This window comes from Tamandua tetradactyla, chromosome 7 (assembly GCF_023851605.1).
Source record: "Tamandua tetradactyla isolate mTamTet1 chromosome 7, mTamTet1.pri, whole genome shotgun sequence".
Taxonomy (NCBI): Eukaryota; Metazoa; Chordata; class Mammalia; order Pilosa; family Myrmecophagidae; genus Tamandua; species Tamandua tetradactyla.
Window position 1 is genome coordinate 148997730 of NC_135333.1, and position 22298 is coordinate 149020027.

The 22298-nt window shown below is 35.1% G+C and overlaps 1 protein-coding gene across 3 annotated transcripts in view; it reads right to left on the reverse strand.

Annotated features, from left to right (window-relative positions):
* PPP1R12A (protein phosphatase 1 regulatory subunit 12A) overlaps positions 1-22298 on the reverse strand; it is a 144651-nt gene that overhangs the window by 66259 nt on the left and 56094 nt on the right. For all 3 annotated transcript variants that reach the window (XM_077111517.1, XM_077111515.1, XM_077111516.1), the window contains exon 2: positions 13034-13164. In XM_077111517.1, the coding sequence (XP_076967632.1) occupies positions 13034-13164 (131 nt within the window). The remainder of the gene's footprint in view (positions 1-13033; positions 13165-22298) is intronic.

Sequence of the window (22298 nt, forward strand, 5' to 3'; positions counted from 1 at the left end):
CATTTAACATTTTTTTTAACTAATACTTTCATATCACCTAGAACATAGGTATATTACAAATAGCACTGTGAAATGTGAGTTATAGAACCAACTTCTAACAATATTCTATCAAATTAGCAAGGGGGAAATATTTCCTAAATCTTGTGAAAATTTTATGAGCTGCGCAGATACAAACATGAAAAGATTTCAAAAATGATTTTTTTAAACTTTTTTTATTAATTAAAAAAATTAACAAAACATTTAGAAATCATTCCATTCTACATATATAATCAGTAATTCTTAATATCATCACATAGTTGCATATTCATCATTTCTTAGTACATTTGCATCGATTTAGAAAAATAAATAAAAAGATAACAGAAAAAGAAATAAAATGATAATAGAGAAAAAAAACTATACATACCATACCCCTTACCCCTCGCTTTCATTTACCACTATTTCAAACTGAATTTATTTTAACATTTGTTCCCCCTATTATTTATTTTTATTCTATATGTTCTACTCTTCTGTTGATATAGTAGCTAAAAGGAACATCAGACATAAGGTTTTCACATTCACAGAGTCTCATTGTGAAAGCTATATCACTGTTCAATCATCATCAAGAAACATGGCTACTGGAACACAGCACTACATTTTCAGGCAATTCCCTCCAGCCTCTCCACTACATCTTGAACAACAAGGTGATATCTACTTAATGCGTAAGAATAACCTCCAGGATAACCTCTCCACTCTGTTTGGAATCTCTCAGCCATTGACACTTTGTCTCATTTTACTCTTTCCCCTTTTGGTCAAGAAGGTTCTCTCAGTCTCTTGATGTTAATTCTCAGCTCATTCTAGGGTTTTTCTCAGTCCTTTGATGCTGAGTCTTAGCTCATTCCAGGATCTTTGTCCAATGTTGCCAGGAAGGTCCACACCCCTGGGAGTCATGTTCCACGCAGCGAGGGGGAGGGTGGTGAGACTGCTCATCATATTGGCTGGAGAGAAAGGCCACATCTGAGCAACAAAAGAGGCTCTCTTGGGGGTGACTCTTAGGCCTAAATTTGAAGTAGACTTGACCTATCTTTTGTGGGGTTAAGTTTCATGTGAACAAATTGCAAGACTGAGGGCTCAGCCTATAGCTTTGGTTGTCCACACTGCTTGTGAGAATATCAAGAATTCAACTTGGGGAAGTTGAATTTCTCCCCACTCTCACCATTCCCCAAAGGGGGCTTGCAAATACTTTTCCAGTCACTAATCAAAACATTCTGGGATTCATCGGGGGATCACTCTGGACAAACCAACAAAATCTCATGCGCTACCTGAGATTCCAAGTACTTATGACATTCAATCAAACTATCTACTCAAAAATGATTTTTAATAGTAATTATATCTTCTTTTGCCCTAGGCTTCACTTTAAGAGGAATTTTTAAAAATCTTCCTTGAAATACTGAAGTTAGAGTTAACAAATACCTGCTCTAAACTGCTGAATGATACCAAATTTCCATTTATAAACGTTTACTATTACAATGGGAGTAAAATATAAATGATTACCACACCTGTTATAAAAAAAAGGAAAACTTTTGCAAAGCCTCAATAAAAATACACTTTTCTTTAAATACCCTCAACTGATGAACAGATACACAAAATATGTAATACAATGAGATATTATTTGGAAACAGCATGTATCAGTACTTCATACATGCTGTAACACAGAGGAACCTTGAAAACATTACACTAGGTGAAAGAAACCAGACACAAAATACCATAACATATTGTATGATTCCATTTATATGAAATGTCCACAATAGCAAATCCACAGACACATAATGTAGATTAAATTAGTGGTTGCCAGTGACTAGGGGAAAGAGGAAATAGGAAGTGGCTGCTAATGGGAGTGAGGTTCTCTTTTTGGGTTGATGGAAATATTCTGAAATGAGACAGTAGTGATGATTGTACAACTTTGTGACTTTACCAAAAACTACTGAACTGTAAATTTTAACTGGGTGAACTTTATAGCATGTGAATTATATATAATGTAAAATATAATTATACTATTATTATAGTATAATATTACTATTATAAAAATTCTGTATCCTGCAATCATTTCAACACCAAAAACAGTATTTTAATTGGACACTTCAAAATCCTTTAAGTACAGGCAAAGCACCTAAAACTCCATAACATTGACAACAACAAAAAGCACCTGAAATTACTCCCTTGGTTTTTCAATTTTATTTGGAACAAGGTGTGGCATGCAAACACACTACTTCCTTCTTTATTACCTTCTATTATTCTTCTATCACTACCTTCTATTATATCAACTTTGCCTTGCAGCTAGTCAGGTAGGTACTTAAAATCTAGAAAGACGTTCATGTAAAGAAGTATACATGTTATACTTGATTGATATTCAAAAGTTTCTCATATATTATCAAAATGATTCTTCAGGCATAAATTTTCAATTTTATGTGGTTTCATATACGTTTATTATATTTATAGTGCTTAAGTATAGTTTTATTATATACCCTTTATTAAGTTTATTCACTTCAGTCAGTAGCTACTTGTGAAAACACTGGCATTTGGAGGATTTAGGGGTCTGTGGGGATAATAGCTTTCTAAAACAGATAGTCTTAGAATATCCTATACATGGGTCATTGTTAAGTATTCATGATAAATTGCTCTGCAAATTTTTTTATGAAGTATTTTAAATAATATCCAATTCTGTTTCAATATATATGTGCTAGTTAAAGGAAAACAGCATCAAGATACCATTTTATCTCTCTAGAAAATAAGGCTTTATTTAAAAAGTCACTAAATTCCTATAAAAATCTCTCCATTAAAATTTTTCTTAGTTTATTTTTTAATCAACATTTTTATTTTGAAATAACTGCACATCTACAGGCACTCTGAGGAACAACACAAAGATCCGATGTGTCCTCTATCCAGTTTTCCCCAGAGTTCTTTTGTTGGTCTTGCAAAATTGTGGTATATCACAACCAGGATCTAAGGACTCCTCACCTTCCCCTTTCTATCTATCTATCTACTCTGCTTTCTATCTCTACGAATGTGCTTATCCTAAATATTTCATATGGCTAAATCATACAATATTTGTCCTTTTGTCTCTGGCTTATTACCCTCAACATGACATCTTCAAGGTTTATCCACGCTATAGCAAGTACCAGCATTTCATTTCTTTTTATGTCAGAATAATATTCCACTGTATGAATATACCACAATTTGTTTACTGATTCAGCTATTGTATACATTTGGGTTGCTTCAACACTTTGGCTACTGTGAATAATGCTGCAATAAATATCAGGTACAAATATGTCTGAGTCCCTGCTTTCAATTCTTTACAGTATACAGCGAGCAGGGGAATTGCTGGGTAAAATGGTAATTGCATAATTAATTTCTGAGGAACTGTCAAACTTTTCCACTAATGGTTGCACCATTTTACATGCCATCAACATTGTACAAGGGTTCCTATTTCTCTGCATACTTGCCAACACTTACTATTATTTTTACAATTTTTAAATAGCCAGCCTAGTGGATGTGACGTGGTATTCCACTGTAGTTTTCATTTGCTTTTCCCTACTAGGTAATGATGTTGAACATGTCTTTGTATACACAGTGGTTATTTGAACATCTTCTTTGAGGAAATGTTATTCAAATTCTTGGTCCTCTTTTTAATTGGGTTGTTTACCTTTCTGTTGTTGATTGTAGGAGTTCTTTATATATTCTGATTATTAAACACTTGTCAGATGCATGGTTTCCAAATGTTTTTCTCTTATTCTGTAGTGGCCTTTTCAATTTCTTGATAATGTCCATTTTATCTATTCCTTCTCTTGTTATATGTGCTTTTGGTGTTAAATCTAAAAATTTATTGTCTAGGGTTCAATTCCCAGAGCCTGCCCATGCCAAAAACAAACAAAACAATGAAAATCTATTGTCTATTACAAGGTCCTGAAGACATTTCCCTATGTTTTCTTGTAATAATTAGTGCCTATCTTTACGTTTCATTTTGAATTAATTCTTGTATATGGTGAGAGGCAGTGGTCCACATTTATTCTTTTGCTTATGGATTTCCAGTTGTTTCAGGACCATTTCTTAAAAAGACTACTCTTTACTCATTAAATGGAATTAGCACCATTCTTTGAGAGTCAACTGGCCATAGATAAGTGGATCTAATTCCAGATTCTTAATTCTATTCATTGGTCTATATATCTGTCCTTATGCCAGCACCCCACTGTTTTCAGTACTATACCTTTGTAGTTAAGTTTTGAATCAGACTGTGAGTTTGCCAACTTTGTTCTCACTCTCTCTTTTTTAATTCAATACTGTTTTGGCTATTTAGAGCCCCCTACAATTCCATCTGAACTTGAGGACCAGCTCTTCTATTACTGTAGAAACATCTTTCAATCCATGAACATGGGATGCGTTTCCATTTATTTAACGCCCTTCAGCAATACTTTTTAGTTTTCAGTATGCAAGTTTTTCACTTTCTTGACCAAATTTATTCCTAGGTATTTTATTCTTTTAGATGTTGTTGTAAATGAAATGGTTTCTTGGTTTCCTTTTCAGATTGTTCATTATTGCTGGATAAATTCAACTGACTTCGGCATATTTATTTTATATCCTACAACTCTGCTGAATTTAATAGCTTTAGTAGTTTTCTTGTGGATTCTTTATATATAGGACCACGTCAACCATGAACAGGAACAATTTAGCTTCTTCCTTTCCAATAAGGATGCCTTTTATTTCTTGTTCTTTACTGACTGTTCTGTGTAGGACTTTCAGTACAATGCTGAGTAACTATGGTGACAGTGGGCATTCTTGTCTTGTTCTTGATCTTGGGGGAACACTATCAGTCTTTCAAAATTTAGTATATTTGCTGTTGGTTTTTCATATATGACTTTTATCATGTTGAGAAAGTCCTCTTCTATTTCTACTTTCTTGAGCATTTTTATCATGAAAGGAGGCTGGATTTTGTTGACTGCCATTTTGCATCATGCATTTTTTTCCTCCTTTTATTCTATTAATGTGGTATATTACACTGATTGTCTTATGCTGAACCATCCTCGCATTTCTAGAGGAAATCCCACTTGATCATGGTATACGTGCTGGTTTGAAAGTATTTATGTACCCTAGAAAAGCCATGCTTTAATCCTAATCAATCTTGTGGGAGTAACCCCTTCTTTTAATCCCTGTTCAATAATATAGGTTGGAAACTTGATTAGGTTTATCTCCATGGAAATATGACTCACCCACTTGTGGGTATTAACCTTTCATTAGATGGAGATGTGACTCCACCAATTTCAAGTAGGTCTTGATGACTTTACTGGAATCCTTTAAGAGAGGAAGCATTTCGGAAAAAGTCTGAGAATGAGGAGAGAGCTGCAGAACCATGAGGCCAAGAGTCCGCCAGCCAGAGACCTTTGGAGATGAAGGAAAACACCCCTGGGAGAGCTTCATGAAACAAGAAGCTTAGAGAGATAGCTAGTGGATGTCGCCATGTTTGCCATGTGTCTTTTCAGTTGAGAGAGAAATCCTGTATGTTACCAGCCTTCTGGAACCCAGGTATCTTTCCCTGGATGCCTTAGATTGGACATTTCTATAGCCTTGCTTTAATTTGTACATTTTCACAGTCTTAGAACTGTAAACTAGCAACTTGTTAAATTCCCCTTTTAAAATGTCATTCCATTTTTGGTGTATTGCATTCTGGCAGCTAGCAAACTAGAACAGTGTATAATCCTTTTACTATATGGTTGGATTGGGTTTGTCAATAGTTTGTTTAAATTTTTTTTTTTTTGCACTTAAATCCAAAACAGATATTGGTCTGTAATTTTCTTTCCTTGTGCTGCCTTTATTTGGCTTTGGTATAAGGGTAATGCTGGTCTCACAGAATGAGTAAGGAAGTAATTCTCCCTCTTCTATTTTTGGAAAATATTTGAACACATTGGTGTTTTTTCTTTAAATGTTTGGCAGAATGCAGCAGTGAAACCCATCTATTCCTAGACATTTTGTTTTTCAGAGATTTTAAATTACTGATCAAATCTAATTGTAATAGGTCTATTGAGATTTTCTATTTCTTCTTGCACCAGATTAGATCACTTGTATGCTTCTAGAAATCTATTAATTTCATCCAGATGTTCTAATTTGTTGGCATACAATTGTTCATAGTACCCTCTTACAGGTATTCTAAGGTTGATAGTAAATCCTTACATTCAATCCTGATTTTAGTTCTTTTTTCTTTGTCAGACTGGTTAAAGGTTTGCCAATTTTATTGATCTTTTCAAAAAACTAAATTTTGGTTTTATTGATTAGTTCTACATTTTTCTAGTTCCACTTCTGCTCTAATTTTAATTATTCTCTTCCTTCTAACTTTGGGTTTAGTTTGCTCCTCTACTTCTAGTTTATTTAGGTATGAAGTTTGGTTACTGATTTGTGATCATTCTTCTTTTTCAATGTAGGCATTTAGAACTATACATTTCCCTTGGAGCACTGCTTTAGCTATATCCCTTAAGTTTGAAAGGAGGCTGGATTTTATTTGATAGCTATATCCCTTAAGTTTGTTTTGTTTTTGTTTTTTGGGGTGGGGGAGTACATGGTCTTGGAATTGAACCTAGGTCTCCCACATGGAAGGTGGGCATTCTAACCATAGAACTACCTGTGCACCCCTCCTTAAGTTTTGACATGCTGTGTTTTCATTTTCATTTATCTCAAGATATTTCCTCTGTGTCCCATTTGTTGTTTAACAGTGTGTGTTTAATTTCTAAATACTTGCAAATTTTCTAGCTCTCTGCCTCTTACTGATTTCTAGCTTTATTCCATTATGATCTGAAAAGGTGCTTCGTATGATTTTTGGTATTTTTAAACTTATTAAAATTTGATTTGTGGTCTAAAATATGGTCTATCCTAGAAAAAGTTCTACATGCACATGAGAAGAATATATACTATCTGATGCTGTTGGATGGAGTGTTCTACATATTTCTGTAAGGTCTGACCGGTTAATAGTGTTGTTCAAGCACTCTACTTCCTTACTGGTGTTCTGTTTAGATGTTCTATAAATTATTGAAAGTGGCGTATTAAAGTCTCCAACAATTATTGTAGAGCTATCTATTTCTCTGTTCAATATTTGTCAACTTTAGCTTTATATATATTAGGGTTTACTTAGTACCTAAAGTGAACATATATGAATGATGCTTTTTCATCCAACATACCAATTTCTGCCTTTTAATAGAGGAATTTAATCCACTGACATTAATAACTGAGAAGAAAGAATTTACTTCTGCCATATAACTATTTGTTTCTTATGCATTTTATGTTTTTTGTTGTTTCTCAATTATTCAATTACTGCCTTTTTTTTGTACTTAGTTACTTTTTTGTAGTGTCCTATCTTGATTCTCTTCTTCTATTTTCTCTATATAATTTTAGTTATTTTGTTAGTGGTGGTAACCCTTGACCATCTTACTCTCAACCCACTTCGAGTACTACCAACCTAGTTTCAGTAGTATACAAACTCTCTACTCCTATATATCTCCATCTCTCCCTATTTAAAATACTTTCTTTGTCTAAGACTATATTACACATTGTATGTGCATTAAGAAATCTTAAATTTTATTTGACACATTTGTCTTTTAAGGCCTAGTGGGGGTCAGTCATAAACCAAAAGTACAATAACACAGGACATATTTTCTCATGTAGTTACCTTTTTCAAGTTCTTTATTTCTTTTTACAGCTTTGAGTTACTGTTCAGCATCCTTTTATTGCAGCCTGAAGGACTCCCTTTAGCATTTCTTGTAGAGCAGGTATTCTGGTAATGAACTCTTCCAGATTTTGTTTATCCATAAATGTCTTAATTTCTACTTTATTGAAAGATAATTTTGCCAGTTATAGAATTCTTAGTTGACAGGTTTTTTTTTTTTCTTTAAGAACTTTAAATATGCCATCACCCTGTCTTTTGTCTCTGTGGTTTCTGATAAGAAAACCCACTGTACTCTTATTGAGGATCTTTTGTGATATGACAAGTTGCTTTTTCTTTCACAGTCCTTTGTCTTTGGATTTTAACAATATCACTATAATGTGTCTTCTGGATCTCTTAAGAATTTATCCCTACTTGGAGTTTGTTGAGCTTCCTGGATGTTTATATGTATATCTTCTTAAGTTTTCTTTTTTCTTGTATGCTATATGGCGGGGTCACATTTCATTATTTTTCCATGTGCATATCCCATTAGTGCAGCACCATTTGTTGAATTTTTGTTCGTTTTTGCTTGCTTGTTTGTTTTTTTGGGGGGCAGTGCATGGACTGGGAATAGAACCCGGGTCTCCCACATGGCAGGTGAGAATTCTACCACTGAACTACCCTTGCATCCCCTCTGCCATGACTTCTTCAAATACTTTTCCTGCTCCTTCTCTTCTGTTCTTCTGGGACTCCAATGATGCCTATGCTGGTATACTTGATGGTGTCTTAAGGGCTCTCAGGGTCTGTTCATTTTTCTTCATTATTTTTTTTTTTTCTGCTCCTCACACCGGGTAATTTCAATTGTCCTGACTTCAAGTTCTCTGGTCCTCTTTTCTGCCTGTTCAAACCTGCTGCTGAATCCATCTACTGTCTCCTTTCATTTCAATTACTGAAATGTATTTTGCAGCTCCAAAATTTTAGTTCTTTTCTTTAATTTCTCTTTATTTTTTTCAGATAATGAGTTCTTAGTTTCTTTTAGTCCTTTTTTATATGGATTCCTTTAGCTCCCTGAACATATTCAAGATGGTTGAATGAAAGTCTTTTAACTTACAGTTTCAATGTATGAGCTTCTTCAAAGATGGTTTCTGGGAAGCTTTTTCATGTCTAAGGCCCATTTTCTGTTTCTTTGCGTATTTTGTAACTTTCTGTTGAGAACTAGACATTCTGAGGATTACTTTGTTATAACTCTGGAAATCTAGCTCTCTGAATCCTAGAGTTTGCTAGGGCTTTGTGGTTGTTGACTGCTGGAGCTGTCAAGTTGTAACTTTTCCAAATTACTTTTGCTCCCAAATGGGAAATAAAGAGAGAAAAAGAAAAGCAGATAATACCTCTTTAAGACTTCTCCACCACTTCAACCTGAGGGGGACTGGAACAATGGCCACCCTCAGAGCCAGGGCCTCAGTGATCTACTGACCAAAAGCAGTGATTAGACACTTACTGACAGCCTCCATACACATACAGATTTGGGAATCCTAGGTCCTTATAGTTCACCCTGGCTCCGTCAGAAGCCTGGCTGTAGTCCTCACTGCTGCCTGACATGCATTTGGGAATGGAAGGGAGGGGATGGTAGCTGCCACACATAGGTTGAAATTCACCAATATTTACCACATTTTATCAGACCCTTCTTCCAGCTCTTCCCTGTTTGCTGTATTTGTCTCCCTGTGCCACTAGACTCTAGAGTTTCAAAATAGTTGATTCAAACAGCTCCTGCCAGTTCAAGAGTTATTTTAGTGGAGGGACTGATTTCTGAAACTTCATCTTCCCACAATCCTCCAAGTATCTCACTGTGTTTTGATTTGAAGTTCCCTTCAAATCAATCCTACCATTTTCCCACAATCCTCCAAGTATCTCACTGTGTTTTGATTTGAAGTTCCCTTATGACTAACAGTGCTGATAATCTTTTACATGCACTTTTTGGCCCTCTGTAAATCTTCCTTAAAGAAATGTCTGTTTAGATCGTTGGCCCACTTTTTTTTTAATTGTTTACATCTTGAATCATGACTTGGAGGAACTGCAGGGGCAACTGCTGACCTGAGTGGTTAGAGCCCAGGGGTTTCCTCCACTCTTGTCAGTCAGGCCAGCACCCACTGCATCTTCCTAGGGCTTTCTGCCCTAGGACACCACCACACACCTCTCCCGGGCCTGGGAAGCACCTATACTGTCCATATTTCCACCAATATTGACAATACATGTATTCTCCAAGACAACAGAAACTCTCTATAGCTAAAACTGTATTTCTGAGGCCACAACAGAAAAGCTCTTCAAGTCCATATTTATGCCAACAGCCTTTTCAAAACAATCTAGGATTTTTCTACCAATTGCCTCAAAATTCTTTCAGCTTCCAACCACTACCCAATTCCTAATGCCTTTCTACACTTTTAGGTAGCTGTAATAGCAGTACCTCAGTTTCCAATACCAAAAGCTATCATCGTTTCCCAGAGCTGCTGCAACAAATACCACATAATGGACTGTCTTAAAAAATAAAACTTTATTTGCTCATGATTTTAGAGGCCAGATGTCCTATAGTTCAAAGCATCAACAAAGCTAAGCTTTCTCTTGGGGTCTGCAGCATTCTCATGAAGGCTTCCTGGAATCCTTGGAGTTCCCTGACTTGTATCTCTGACTGCACCGCATAGTAATGTCCTGTGACTTTCTCTGAATTCTGGTTCCTACTAATTTCTGGCATCTTCTCTTTCTGGTTTCTACTAACTGTGTCTGAATTTCCTTTCTTCATAAGGCCTCCAGTCATATGGATTAAGATACACTCTGGTTCAATTTGCTGTAACTTAACTAATAATAATATCTTCAAAAGGTCTTATTTACAAATGGGTTCACACACACAAGAATGTGCATTACGACTTGAACATGTCTTTTGTAGGGTACATAGTTAAACCCCAAAACTACGGTTTCTTTTATTTTTTTTCACTCTTTAGAAAATTAATTGCTGAAAGAGATTATGCACATTATTAAAAATAATAAGGCATTCAAAGGTCTGGGCTATTACCACCTTAACAACAGCTAAAATATCTTTTCTAAAAACATTTTCATTAATAAAAAAAAAGAATCTCAGGTGTCAGAAAGAACAAAAAAAAAATCATCATTCTTCTAATTTTAATTCCATTCAAAGAAACTGAATTTAAACACTTCAGTTATACCACAGCCATAAATTCAAACTGCCTACACAAAGGTAATTAAAAGCTGACAAAACTCTAAATGACCCCATCTCAAACAGGTCACTTTTTTCTGTACAAGTCCTATGAAGTATATATGTATCCTACATTCCAAACGACAAAAATAATTATCCTAGTGATAACATTCATGACTGCAGCAGACTGCTTACCCCTTTCCATACTTAATTCTGCAGTAATAAGTACAATATATCAAATACTTGCTTTTCCAAGCCTCCCTTGCTGCTAGGGCATGGGCAAATGACCAAGTCCAAGTCAGTGGAAATTCTTTATACAGGCGTCTACTGTAGGCAGCGGACTCCCTTGGAAAGGTTATAGTTCCTGATATACATAAGATGTGAAGAAGGAAATTCTCCATACACCACTTGCATTTACTTTGCTCTTCCATGTGGATACGTAAAAACACATTTCTGGAGTTGTGGAAATTATCCTGTGACCTTTAGGGGAGAAAGCTAAGAATCAAGTCAGTATCTGGGAAAGGCAGAAGACAAAAATTGAAAGACCCCAGGTTCTTGATGGCATTACTGTGCAGTTTAATAAACTTGAATGTCTTTCCTCTCAACTACATATTATCTTGCCAAACAAATGCCTTTACTCTTTAGTTCATTTTAAATTGGGTACACTGTTACTTGCAGTTAAAAGTACACCAAATTACACAATGAGTTATCAATCAAGTCCATGAGAAGAAATTATTCAGGGGGAAACACTTGCATTTTCAAACTCAGAGGCATGAATAAAAAAGGGAACAGAAAAGATAAACATCTAAAAGGGTTAGGTTTTTATTTTCCCAGAGGAGAGAAAAAAGATAATGGTCATAAAGTTAATATTGATATTTTCTGTGTGCCAAGTATTGATTGATGGATTACTTTAATTAATCCTTACAACAATCCTAAGGAATATTATTCCCATTTTACAGAGGAGAAAACTGAAACTTAGAAAATTAAGCAACTTGCCCAAGGTCGTAAGGTCATACGACTGTGACAGTGATTGAGGAGGCATTTATAAACCACATCTAATCTTTAAGCAACTAAAATTTAAGGACAGCTGAAGACAAATGCATATTATTTTTTCTACGAAGTAGAAATCCAAGCCCTCTGTTGAGCATGCAAAGTAGAGAAAAGAGGTAAAGAATTTGAGAACCATGATTAAAAGTTTGAGCAACCATTGTAGGCAATGACAAAAGTTCTCATCTTACAAATAAAGAAATCAAAGTCCAGAAAGAAGTAATAAAAAATTTATCTAAAAACGTAGTGCAGTTAGTAGTAGAGTGAGCAACAGAACTCAAGTAACTCAGATCTTCTGATTCCCAGGTCAGAACACTTTTCATTTGACTGTACACTACCTCACCTTGAAATTGATACACCTTATCTCCAAAACACATGTGGGGCAAGAAAGTGAAACTATATGTATAGAAAAGTGTGAAGCATTACTAAGAGAGATTCGCAAACTAGAATTGCTACATTCAGTAATTTATTTGTGGGATAAGCTTTAATACAGGTATATAAAACAACAAACCCATTTATAGTATGTATACACAAAATAATAAAAAGGGAAAAAAAATAATTTAATGAAAAAAAATTGTGAGACTATCTACATTCCTTGCTGAAAACTTAAAAGAATCAGATTTTCTTGAAAAGTATCTACCCACTACATATCTATATAATTATATAAAAATACATTTTTAGAAAACAATCTTAAAAAAACTAAGCAAACAGAAATACACTGACTAATAGAATGGATCATATTTTCCTTGTATCAGAGTAATACAATTTAGAATTATCATTAGTTTTCCCCAACAACTCATGATTACACAGTGATAGACTAGACTGCTAAATATTAATGCTGAATTATCTGACAATGCTCCAGCTGTCCTCAGAGGAAAGGGAGATGGAGAAAGTGCTCAGTTACTCATATAAATACAAAATGCCAAAGGCTAAAAGGAAGAAAATCTGACACCAATATTCTAAATATTTGGATTCCAATGTACCGCTCATTCTGTTTCCTGGGAAGAATAAATTTCCTAGATTATCGAGTAACATAGGAATTCACTCATTTATCTATAACAAGGATTTCTATAAAATTTTAGGTCTTGAAAATAATATATGGATAAAATACAGAACTGGCTTACTCTGCAATATCAAGATATCCACAGGAAGCAGCTGCATGTAGCGGTATCCAGCCTTCATTATCAGGTTGATTAATATTCGCTCCATTTTCTACCAGAAATTTCACCATATCAACATTGTCATCAATGCAAGCCTAAAAACAAAACAGAAAGCGTGATTAGAAAAATTTTGAATCAATACACAAATAATACACAAGAAGAAAATCCCAATTTTGTAGCTTTAAAGTATAAATATTTTCTGTAAATTAGTCTGCTGCTATCTTGATTGTACTGTCAAACAGGTCAGTTGTACTAACTGAAGTGTAAGACTCCTTGCTTAGACATTCATAAAACAATACTGTATGTATGTGACTCGATTCTTTATGGCAACCCAATTAGGAAGCAAGTACGTAATAAAACAAAAAGAATCAAACTGTTAAAATTAAGCATCAGTAACATCTCCTATAGCAGTTTCCCAAAATGTGGTACCCTAGGGTACCACAAGATCTATTTCAAGGAGTTAATGAGGTCGACATTATTTTTAAAATAATACCAAGACATTATTTCCCTCTTCAACAACACGTTTTCAACATGAGCACTGAGGGTGCAAATACTGGTGGTAAAACTGATGGTGCCTTAGCATGGATCAAGGCAGTGGCAAAAACTGTACTGTAAGTATATACCGCTAGGCAGCTATTTTTTATTTTAAGCCACTTTTACTTATAAAATGTCTTTGACAAAGCAGCAAAAATTATGAATCTAATTAAATTTTGGCCCTCTGGTTCACATCTTTTTAATATTCTATAAGATAAAATACAGACAGCATTTCTGTTGTACACCAAAGTATGATGGCTGACTTAGGAAAAGCACTTGTAAGACTAAGTTGCAAACCTAACTTGTTACTTTTTCCATGTAATACCACTGTTAACTTGTAAGAATGACAAACCATGGTTATTATAACTGGGTTCTGGCAGACATTTTCTTGAAAAAGAATGAAGTGAGTCTGTCACTTCAAGAAAAAAAAAAACTAGCAGTATTTATTGCCAATTATAATTCCAAGCTTTCAAAAGAAAAATTTACTTTAAATTTTATTCATGTAACATGGGTAAACTGCTATTTTAAATGAATGAATAAATTTAACACCTTCAGTTTTAAACTCCTCTACTGTAAATATTAATACATATAACCCACAGAAACAAAAGTTCTTTGCGGTTGTCAATTATTTTTGAGTATAAAAGATTCATGAGAACTGTAGCTTTATAGTAAATAAGAAGGGATTTTTTTTATCACTGCTTATTTTGTGTCAAATACTTTATTTTATTGATGTATGTACATTATTCTCACAAAAACCCTATTTAAAGTAATCATTATTTTCTGTAGTTGTTCCTAAACTCACCATGCATCAGCCACAGTGGGTATTTTTCTAGTCTTCGACCATGTGTCTCATGCCTTTGCCCTTGCTGTTCTCTCTGCCAGGAAGTTCTGCCCCTAGATAGAGGCATGCTGATTCCTTTTTATCAGGCATGTGTCAGCACAGATGTTTCTTCTTCAGAAAGGTCCTCCAGGATACCCTTTAAAAGTAACTCCTACTTTTCTATCACATTACTGATAATACCTATACCCACAATTACCCTATTTATATTTATTCTCTCTCTTTCTCTACTAGAATGTAAGCTCATGAGAAGTGAACTTGTCTACCTTGTTTATCACCAGAGATACAACAAGAATGGGCCTGGTACACAGAAAATTATCAATAAATATGTATTTTTCAAATTCATTTTTTACTATTCTCATGTACATACCCTTTATGCAGTCAACTGCCTCACTGTGCTCTATATTTCATGCTTTTCAGCTTTGGTGCCTTTACTTATTTTTACTTATGAAACTTCTGCTCCAAAAGACAAAGCATAGCAAATTCTTCTCATCCTTCATACCCCAAAAAATGTCGCCTTATCTAAGAAACGACCCAGCCAACTGGAAATAATCTCTTCAAAAGCAGTATTTGGACCTCTCATAATAAGCCAATATTGCCTTTGTTGTATTATGGCTACTTACATATACAGTCTTTCTAAAAGGAACCAATTTCTGAAAATGTACTATGTGACGGATACAGTATAAAGCACTTTATAGGGTGGGCCATGGTGGCTCAGCAGGCAGGAATGTTTGCCTGCGATGCCAGAGGACCAGGGTTTGATTCCCGGTGCCTGCCCATGTAAAAAAATAAAAAAGCACTTTGTATGTCCTATGAGATAGGCTGCATCCATTTACTCTCGAAGGTTTTCTGAAATTGGCAGTGCTAACTGAATATGGTTCCTGTGGAGATGCACTCACCATATATTACAAAGACTCCTGTCTAAGAATATGAAGACTGTGCCGTGCGCAAGGGTACCTGATTTGTGGGGTTAGGAAAGTGGGATGAAATCCACTCAAGGAACCAAGGAAGTCACTATTCCCTCAGAGAGGAGAGCTTTCTCTACTTGCCCTCCTCCAATTTGAGGAAAAAGGAATAAACAAGCTAATCAGGCCTGTTTCTAATCTACAATCAGATTATAATTAACATATAACTAGGAGTATAGTGGCTGATAACTGTCCTTTCCACAGTCTTTAAAAGTGTTTTAATAGATTTGATAGACCTAGAGCATTACCTTCATCCACCCTTCCTCTTACAAGAGGCTTAAAATCTGCACTTTAACACCTAGCCAGTACTTTAACCATCAACTGAGTCCCTGCTTGTTTACACTTGGGAACTGAAAGCACCTCTTTGGTAAGGTCTTCCTCGTATCACCATTCTATATATCTGCTTTATTTTTCTGCACAGCAGTCATCACCATGACATACCAGATATTTTGCTTATTTATTTGTTTATTTTCTGTTTTCCCCACTCCTGGTATAGGGGCTTCAGGAAAGCAGGAATTTTGCTGATTTCCCTGGCAACTTGAACAGTTCTTGGCATATAGTAGGAGTTCAATATATGAACGGATGAATGAGGAAGCTAAGATTCTCAAAAGATTAAGCAGCTTGAATGAATCACATAGCCAGGAAGTGATAAAGCTGGGATTCTACACAGATCTTTCTGATTCCAAAGAATAAGTTCTTTCCACACTTAACACACTACTGTCCACAGAAGTTATTCCCTATTCATCAACATCTCTCGCGCTAATTTGCAATGGTTCAACTACCACAGGATAAATTACATTTTAATCATTTAGTATTTGTTCTATAAACAAAACCAACTTTCCTTACCTATCCCAGAAAGAAAAGGAACACTCAAATGCTACTATACTAGCATTTCCCAAGGGAAAACAATAACAATTCGTTCCAAGAAAAGCACAAAGGGCAAAGTACTTTATACCTAAAGTTGAAAAGCACTCAGAATCCTAGCTTTTGGCTTAGGTTCTAGTTTCCAGTCAGCTACACAAATTTTGTAGCAGTAGACAAATAATTTAATCTTTCTGGGGTCTGGGGTCTCTGCCTTTCAAATGGAAAGAAGCTGGAAGGTTTTATATCTCTAAAAATTCCTATCATGTTTAACATTCTTATGTATCTATGATTCTACCATATGGAACAAGTTATAAGCAACCTGATGACACAATCTCAAAGTACCCAGAGCAGTAGTACCTTTTACATAGCAGATGGTAAATGAACATATAATTAACACAGATACGAGTTTTAAATATATATTGTTACGGAAAATAACTGTAGTTTTTCATGCAGTGGTGGTTAAAGAAGGAAAGGGTAAAAGAGACTTGAATAGTAAAGTTATCTAATAATAAAACAAAAAGAAGAAACATCAAAGTTCTACTGTATTAGATAGTAGTTTATAAAATTTATTTGAAATAAGCTAGTGACTCAATGACTTATAATAATATTAGGCCTATTTATAAGGTTAATCATTAATTGTCTTTAACAAATGATAGATTAAATTCTAGTCTCCTTTTCTTTCAACTTCTTATAATTTCCATATGCCAAAAAAGTATCCTGATTTCTTTCATCAACATAAAAATTCAAAAGTCTAGTGGATAAATGCATACAATACAAAAAATATGATGGCTGCTTTTAAACATGAAGAATAATGTCTAATAAATAAGAAAGGATTCTTTGTAAAAGGACATGGGAAAATGCTCACAACATATTAAATTTTAAAAATAGGATGTAAAAGTTTGCTAATACGATTTCAACTTCACTGAACAATGTACAAAAAGAGACTAGAATAATATATACTGAAGATTAACAGTCATTATCCTTGGTTGTGAAACCATGAATAATTTTTTCTTCTTCAAATCTTCCTTAATTCTCAAAAGGTCCACAACAAATAAGCAGTTTTTATATAAAAAGAAAATCTAAGGCTTGATTCATAAATGAAAATGACTGTATCTACTACACTATAGTATGGAACAATAACCAAATTGCTGGTAGAAATGTTGAAAAATCCATACAACCACTTTCGAAAACCACCTGACAGTATCTACTAAAGTTATATATATACCACATGATCCAATAATTCCATCCTTGGGTATATGACTAAGAAAATAAGTGTTTACATTCAGCAGAAGATACACAGTGTTCTAGTTTGCTAGCTGCTGGAATGTAATATACCAAAATGGAATGGCTTTTAAAGATGGGAATTTAATAAGTTGCTAGTTTACAGTTCTAAGGCCAAGATAATGTCCCAATTACAAATCTATAAAAATGTCCCATCAAAGGCATCCAGGGAAAGATACCTTGGTTCCAAGTAAGCCAATGATGTTTTGGGTTTCTCTCTCAAGTGAGAAGGCACATGGCAAACAAAGAGTTTCTCTCTCATCTGTAAAGGCACATGGTGAACACGGTCAGGGTTCTTCTCTCATCCAGAAGGACTCATAGTGAACACAGCATTATCTGCTAGCTTCTTCTCCTGGCTTCCTGTTTCATGAAGCTCCCTGGGAGACATTTTCCTTCTTCATCTCCAAAGGTCGCTGGCTGGTGGACTCGGCTTCTCATGGCTATGTCATTCTGCTCTGCTCTCTCTGAATCGCTCTCTTTCCCCAAAATGTTTCCTCTTTTATAGGACTCCAGAAATTAATCAAGACCCATCCAAATGAGTGGAGATACATCTCCATCTAATACAGCTTAACAACCACTCTTGATTAAATCACATCTCCAAGGAGATTGTCTAATTAAGATTGTCTAATTACAGATTCAAACATCGGTATTGAATAGGGATCATTCTGCCTTTATAAAATGGGATTTAGATAAAAACATGGCTTTTCTAAGGGACATACATCCTTTCAAATCAGCACACACAGAAAGATGTTTTCTGGCTTTATTCATAATAACAGTAAACAACTAAGAACAACCCAAATGCCTATTAACAACAGAATGGATAAACATATAGGCTGTGTGTGTAAATACTATTCATGTCATGGAATATAGCTTGATGAAAAAGAACATCAAACCTAAAATAACAAACTACTGCTACCTTCAACAACATGGATGAAACTCAGAGAAATAGAAATGAGTGAAAGAAGACAAACACAAAAAGGAGTTACTGTTTGCTCCCAGGCAAAACTAATTAAAAGTGATCAAGGTCAGAAGTGGTAGGAATGGTATTTAAATTCTGTGGCGGAATGATAGGAGGATCATGAAGGAGCTTTCTGAAGAGTAAGCTCCTTTCTGTTGAGAACTGAATCACATCCACCACAAAAGACATGTTCAGGTCCAAACCCCTGGTCATGTGGGTATTAACCCATTTGTAAATAAGACCTTTGAAGATGATATTATTATGTCCAAACTGAGTGAGGATGAGCATTAATCTAATATGGCTGAAGTTCTTATAAGCAAAGGAAATTGGACACAGGAGAGAAAGTTACAGACAGCAGAAAGCTGGAAGTCAATGGAATTCAGAAGAGAAAGGATAGGATATCACCATGTGACAAGAAGGTCAAGAAACCCAAGGATTTGATTGTCAGCAGCCAATACCAGAACAGCACAGACTTCAGAGAGAAAGCATCACTTTAACGATGTCTTGTGCTGATTTGAAAGGATTGTGTACCCTAGAAAAACCATGTTTTAATCCTGATCTATCTCATGGAGGCAGCTGTTTCTTTTAATCCCTATTCAGCACTGCAGGCTGTGAAGTTGATTAGATTATTTTTACAGGGATACGGCTTGTCCATTCCAGGTAAGTCTTGATTAGTCTACTGGAATCCTATTAAAGAGGAAGCATTTTAGAGAAAGAAACAAAGCCACAAGAGGAGAGCCACAAGAACCAGGAGAGCCCATGCAGTCAGAGACCTTTGGAGATGAAAGAATGTACCTCTGGGGGAGCTTCATGAAACAAGAAGCCTGGAGAGAAACCCTGAATGTCATCAGCCTTTCTTGAGTCAAGGTAAGTAACCTCTTGCTGGTGCCTTAATTTGGACATTTTTAAAAGGTTTGCTTTCATTTGGACATTTTCACAGTCTTAGATCTGTTAACTAGCAACTTATTAAATTCCCCTTTTTAAAAGCCAATCCGTTCCTGGCATATTGCATCCCAGCAGCTAGCAAACTACAACATGCCTCAATTTGGGATTTCCCCTATCCTCAAAACTGTGGGCCAATTACTATCCATTGTGTAGAACCAACCCACTATGTGTTATTTGTCATAGCAGTCTGGAAAACCAAGGACACTATCTTTCTTGGGGTGTTTTTTACCTAGGTAAAAACCTATGTAAAAATGTACTGAATTGGGAGAAATTCAACTTCCCCAAGTTGAATTCTTGATATTCTCACAAGCAGTGTGGACAACCAAAGCTATAGGCTGAGACCCCAGTCTTGGGGTTTGTTCATATGAAACTTAACCCCACAAAGGATAGGTCAAGTCTACTTAAAATTTAGGCCTAAGAGTCACCCCCAAGAGAGCGTCTTTTGTTGCTTCGATGTGGCCTCTCTCTCCAGCCAACACAACAAGCAAACTCACCACCCTCCCCGTCTACGTGGACATGACTCCCAGGGGTGTGGACCTTCCTGGCAACATGGGGCAGAAATCCTAGAATGAGCTGAGATTTAGCATCAAGGGACTGAGAAAACCTTCTCGACCAAAAGGGGGAAGAGTGAAATGAGACAAAGTGTCAATGGCTGAGAGATTCCAAACAGAGTGGAGAGGTTATCCTGCAGGTTATTCTTATGCATCAAGTAGATATCACCTTGTTATTCAAGACGTAATGGAGAGGCTGGAGGGAACTGCCTAAAAATGTAGAGCCATGTTCCAGTAGCCATGTTTCTTGAGGATGATATGATTGAATATGGCTTTCATAATGTGACTGTGTGATTGTGAAAACCTTGTGTCTGATGCTCCTTTTATCTACTTTGTCAACAAACAAGTAGAACACATGGAATAAAAATAAAAAATAAGGGGAACAAAGGTTAAAATAAATTTACTTTGAAATGCTAGTGATCAGTGAAAGCTAGGGGTAAGGGGTATGGTAGAATCTTTTTTTTTCTTTTCTGTTTTCGTTTTATTTCTTTTTCTATTGTCTCCTCATTTCTTTTTCTGAATTAATACAAATGTTCTAAGAAATGATGAATATGCAATTAAGTGATGATATTGTGAATTACTGATTATATATGTTAATGTTTTATTTGGTTTAATTTTTAATTAATAAATAAATTTTTAAAAATGCATCCAAAAAATGTACTGAATTATATACTAAAAAGTTGTGCATTTTATTGTATGTAAATTATACCTCAACTTAAAGCAGTTAAAAAATTGGGAGGTTACCATTTATTGAAAACTTATAGATCACTTCTAGTACAAAACCCCTTTATCTTCTAGTTGTTCATGTTACATCTTCCTTTAACTGCTATTTCCTGCTTCCCAGAGCACCACAAATGAAATGGATTCACTTTATTAATCAATAACCTTTGAATACAATGAAAATCTCTTTTCCAAAAATACCCACCTATTCTTTTTTTTAGGCTAAACATAATATGCTAATAACTATTTATGCCAAAGTCCTAGGACTAAAGAAAAGGAAAATTATCATATTATAATACAGGAGCCTCGTCCATTAACACATAGCAAAGAACATAAAAGGGTCATGATAGTAGTGGATAGAGAGCACTAAACTGTGATTGGGGAAACAGCAACTTTTTTCTGACTTAAGGGGCTCCATACAAGTCTCATTAATGAGTATACATTTGAGAAAGGTTACACCAGAATTCAACTAACAATTCAACTGGTAAGAAGCCAAGACTGAACCTCACTGAGCAAAGATAACATGATTAAAAATGCAAGGAATAAACAACAGCAAGATAAAGTGTGGTATACAGTATCTAAAAGCTAAAAACAGGATAATGCTATGTGGTATAAAGTCTAAACAAAACACAAGTAAAAGGTCTGAATATAATGCAAAGGTGACTGGATTTGAAACAGATCAGTGGTTTTCAACAAATTTTCTACTCCCACACATCAATGTAAATTTCTACATTCCAATCAACAACAGTGGCTCACTTCAGCAGTAGAAGGTGGGAAGAAGGTTTTAGAACTTCAGGAAGATGATGTTTACAAAAGTCATTGACACTTTAATAGAGAGGTATTTCAGAAAGTTTAACAGAAGCAATGCAATGAGGTAACAGTCTGAGCTGAACAACAACTGTTACTCAAGACGAAACGAAATTGAGAGAAACTTGGGAGAAAATGGGAAGGCTTAATGGACATGAAGGGTGAAAAGGGCAGGGATAAAACACCACAGGACTGAGGAACAAGGTGGAGAAATAAAGATGATAATGTAAGCTTTAGATATGCTGAATGTATAGGTATCTATAAACCTTCACTATGTACATCCAGTAGCCAGTTGGATATGCAACTCTGAAAAGCTACCACATGCAACACATTAATACATGATTTGCTGGCTTAAAATATTTGACTAAATTTGGTCAGTTTATTGAACCACATATGGAAAAAAACACAATGACTTTAACTATACTTCTAAGATTTATCTGAAAAAAAAATTGTATCTGACATGGTTTATCTTAAGTTTTTCTTGAATGCATAGCCAGTGCAATTATCACTAATAAATGGCTGTGTGAAGATACTTTGGTCGTTTAATTCCAGTTACAGGCAGATTTGTCAACTTCAGCTTTTAACTAATTCAATAAACTAGGTCAAGGACATGTTTTTAATGAAAAAAGGCCTAACTTAGTTAACCTCCCAGCAAGTTCATTCATGGTCAAGTCTGTCCCCACATATTAGGGGGTATATATATAGCTTGAAAAATCACTGAATTTCATTCTTAATACCGATAAAAAAAAAAAAAAAAACCAAATGT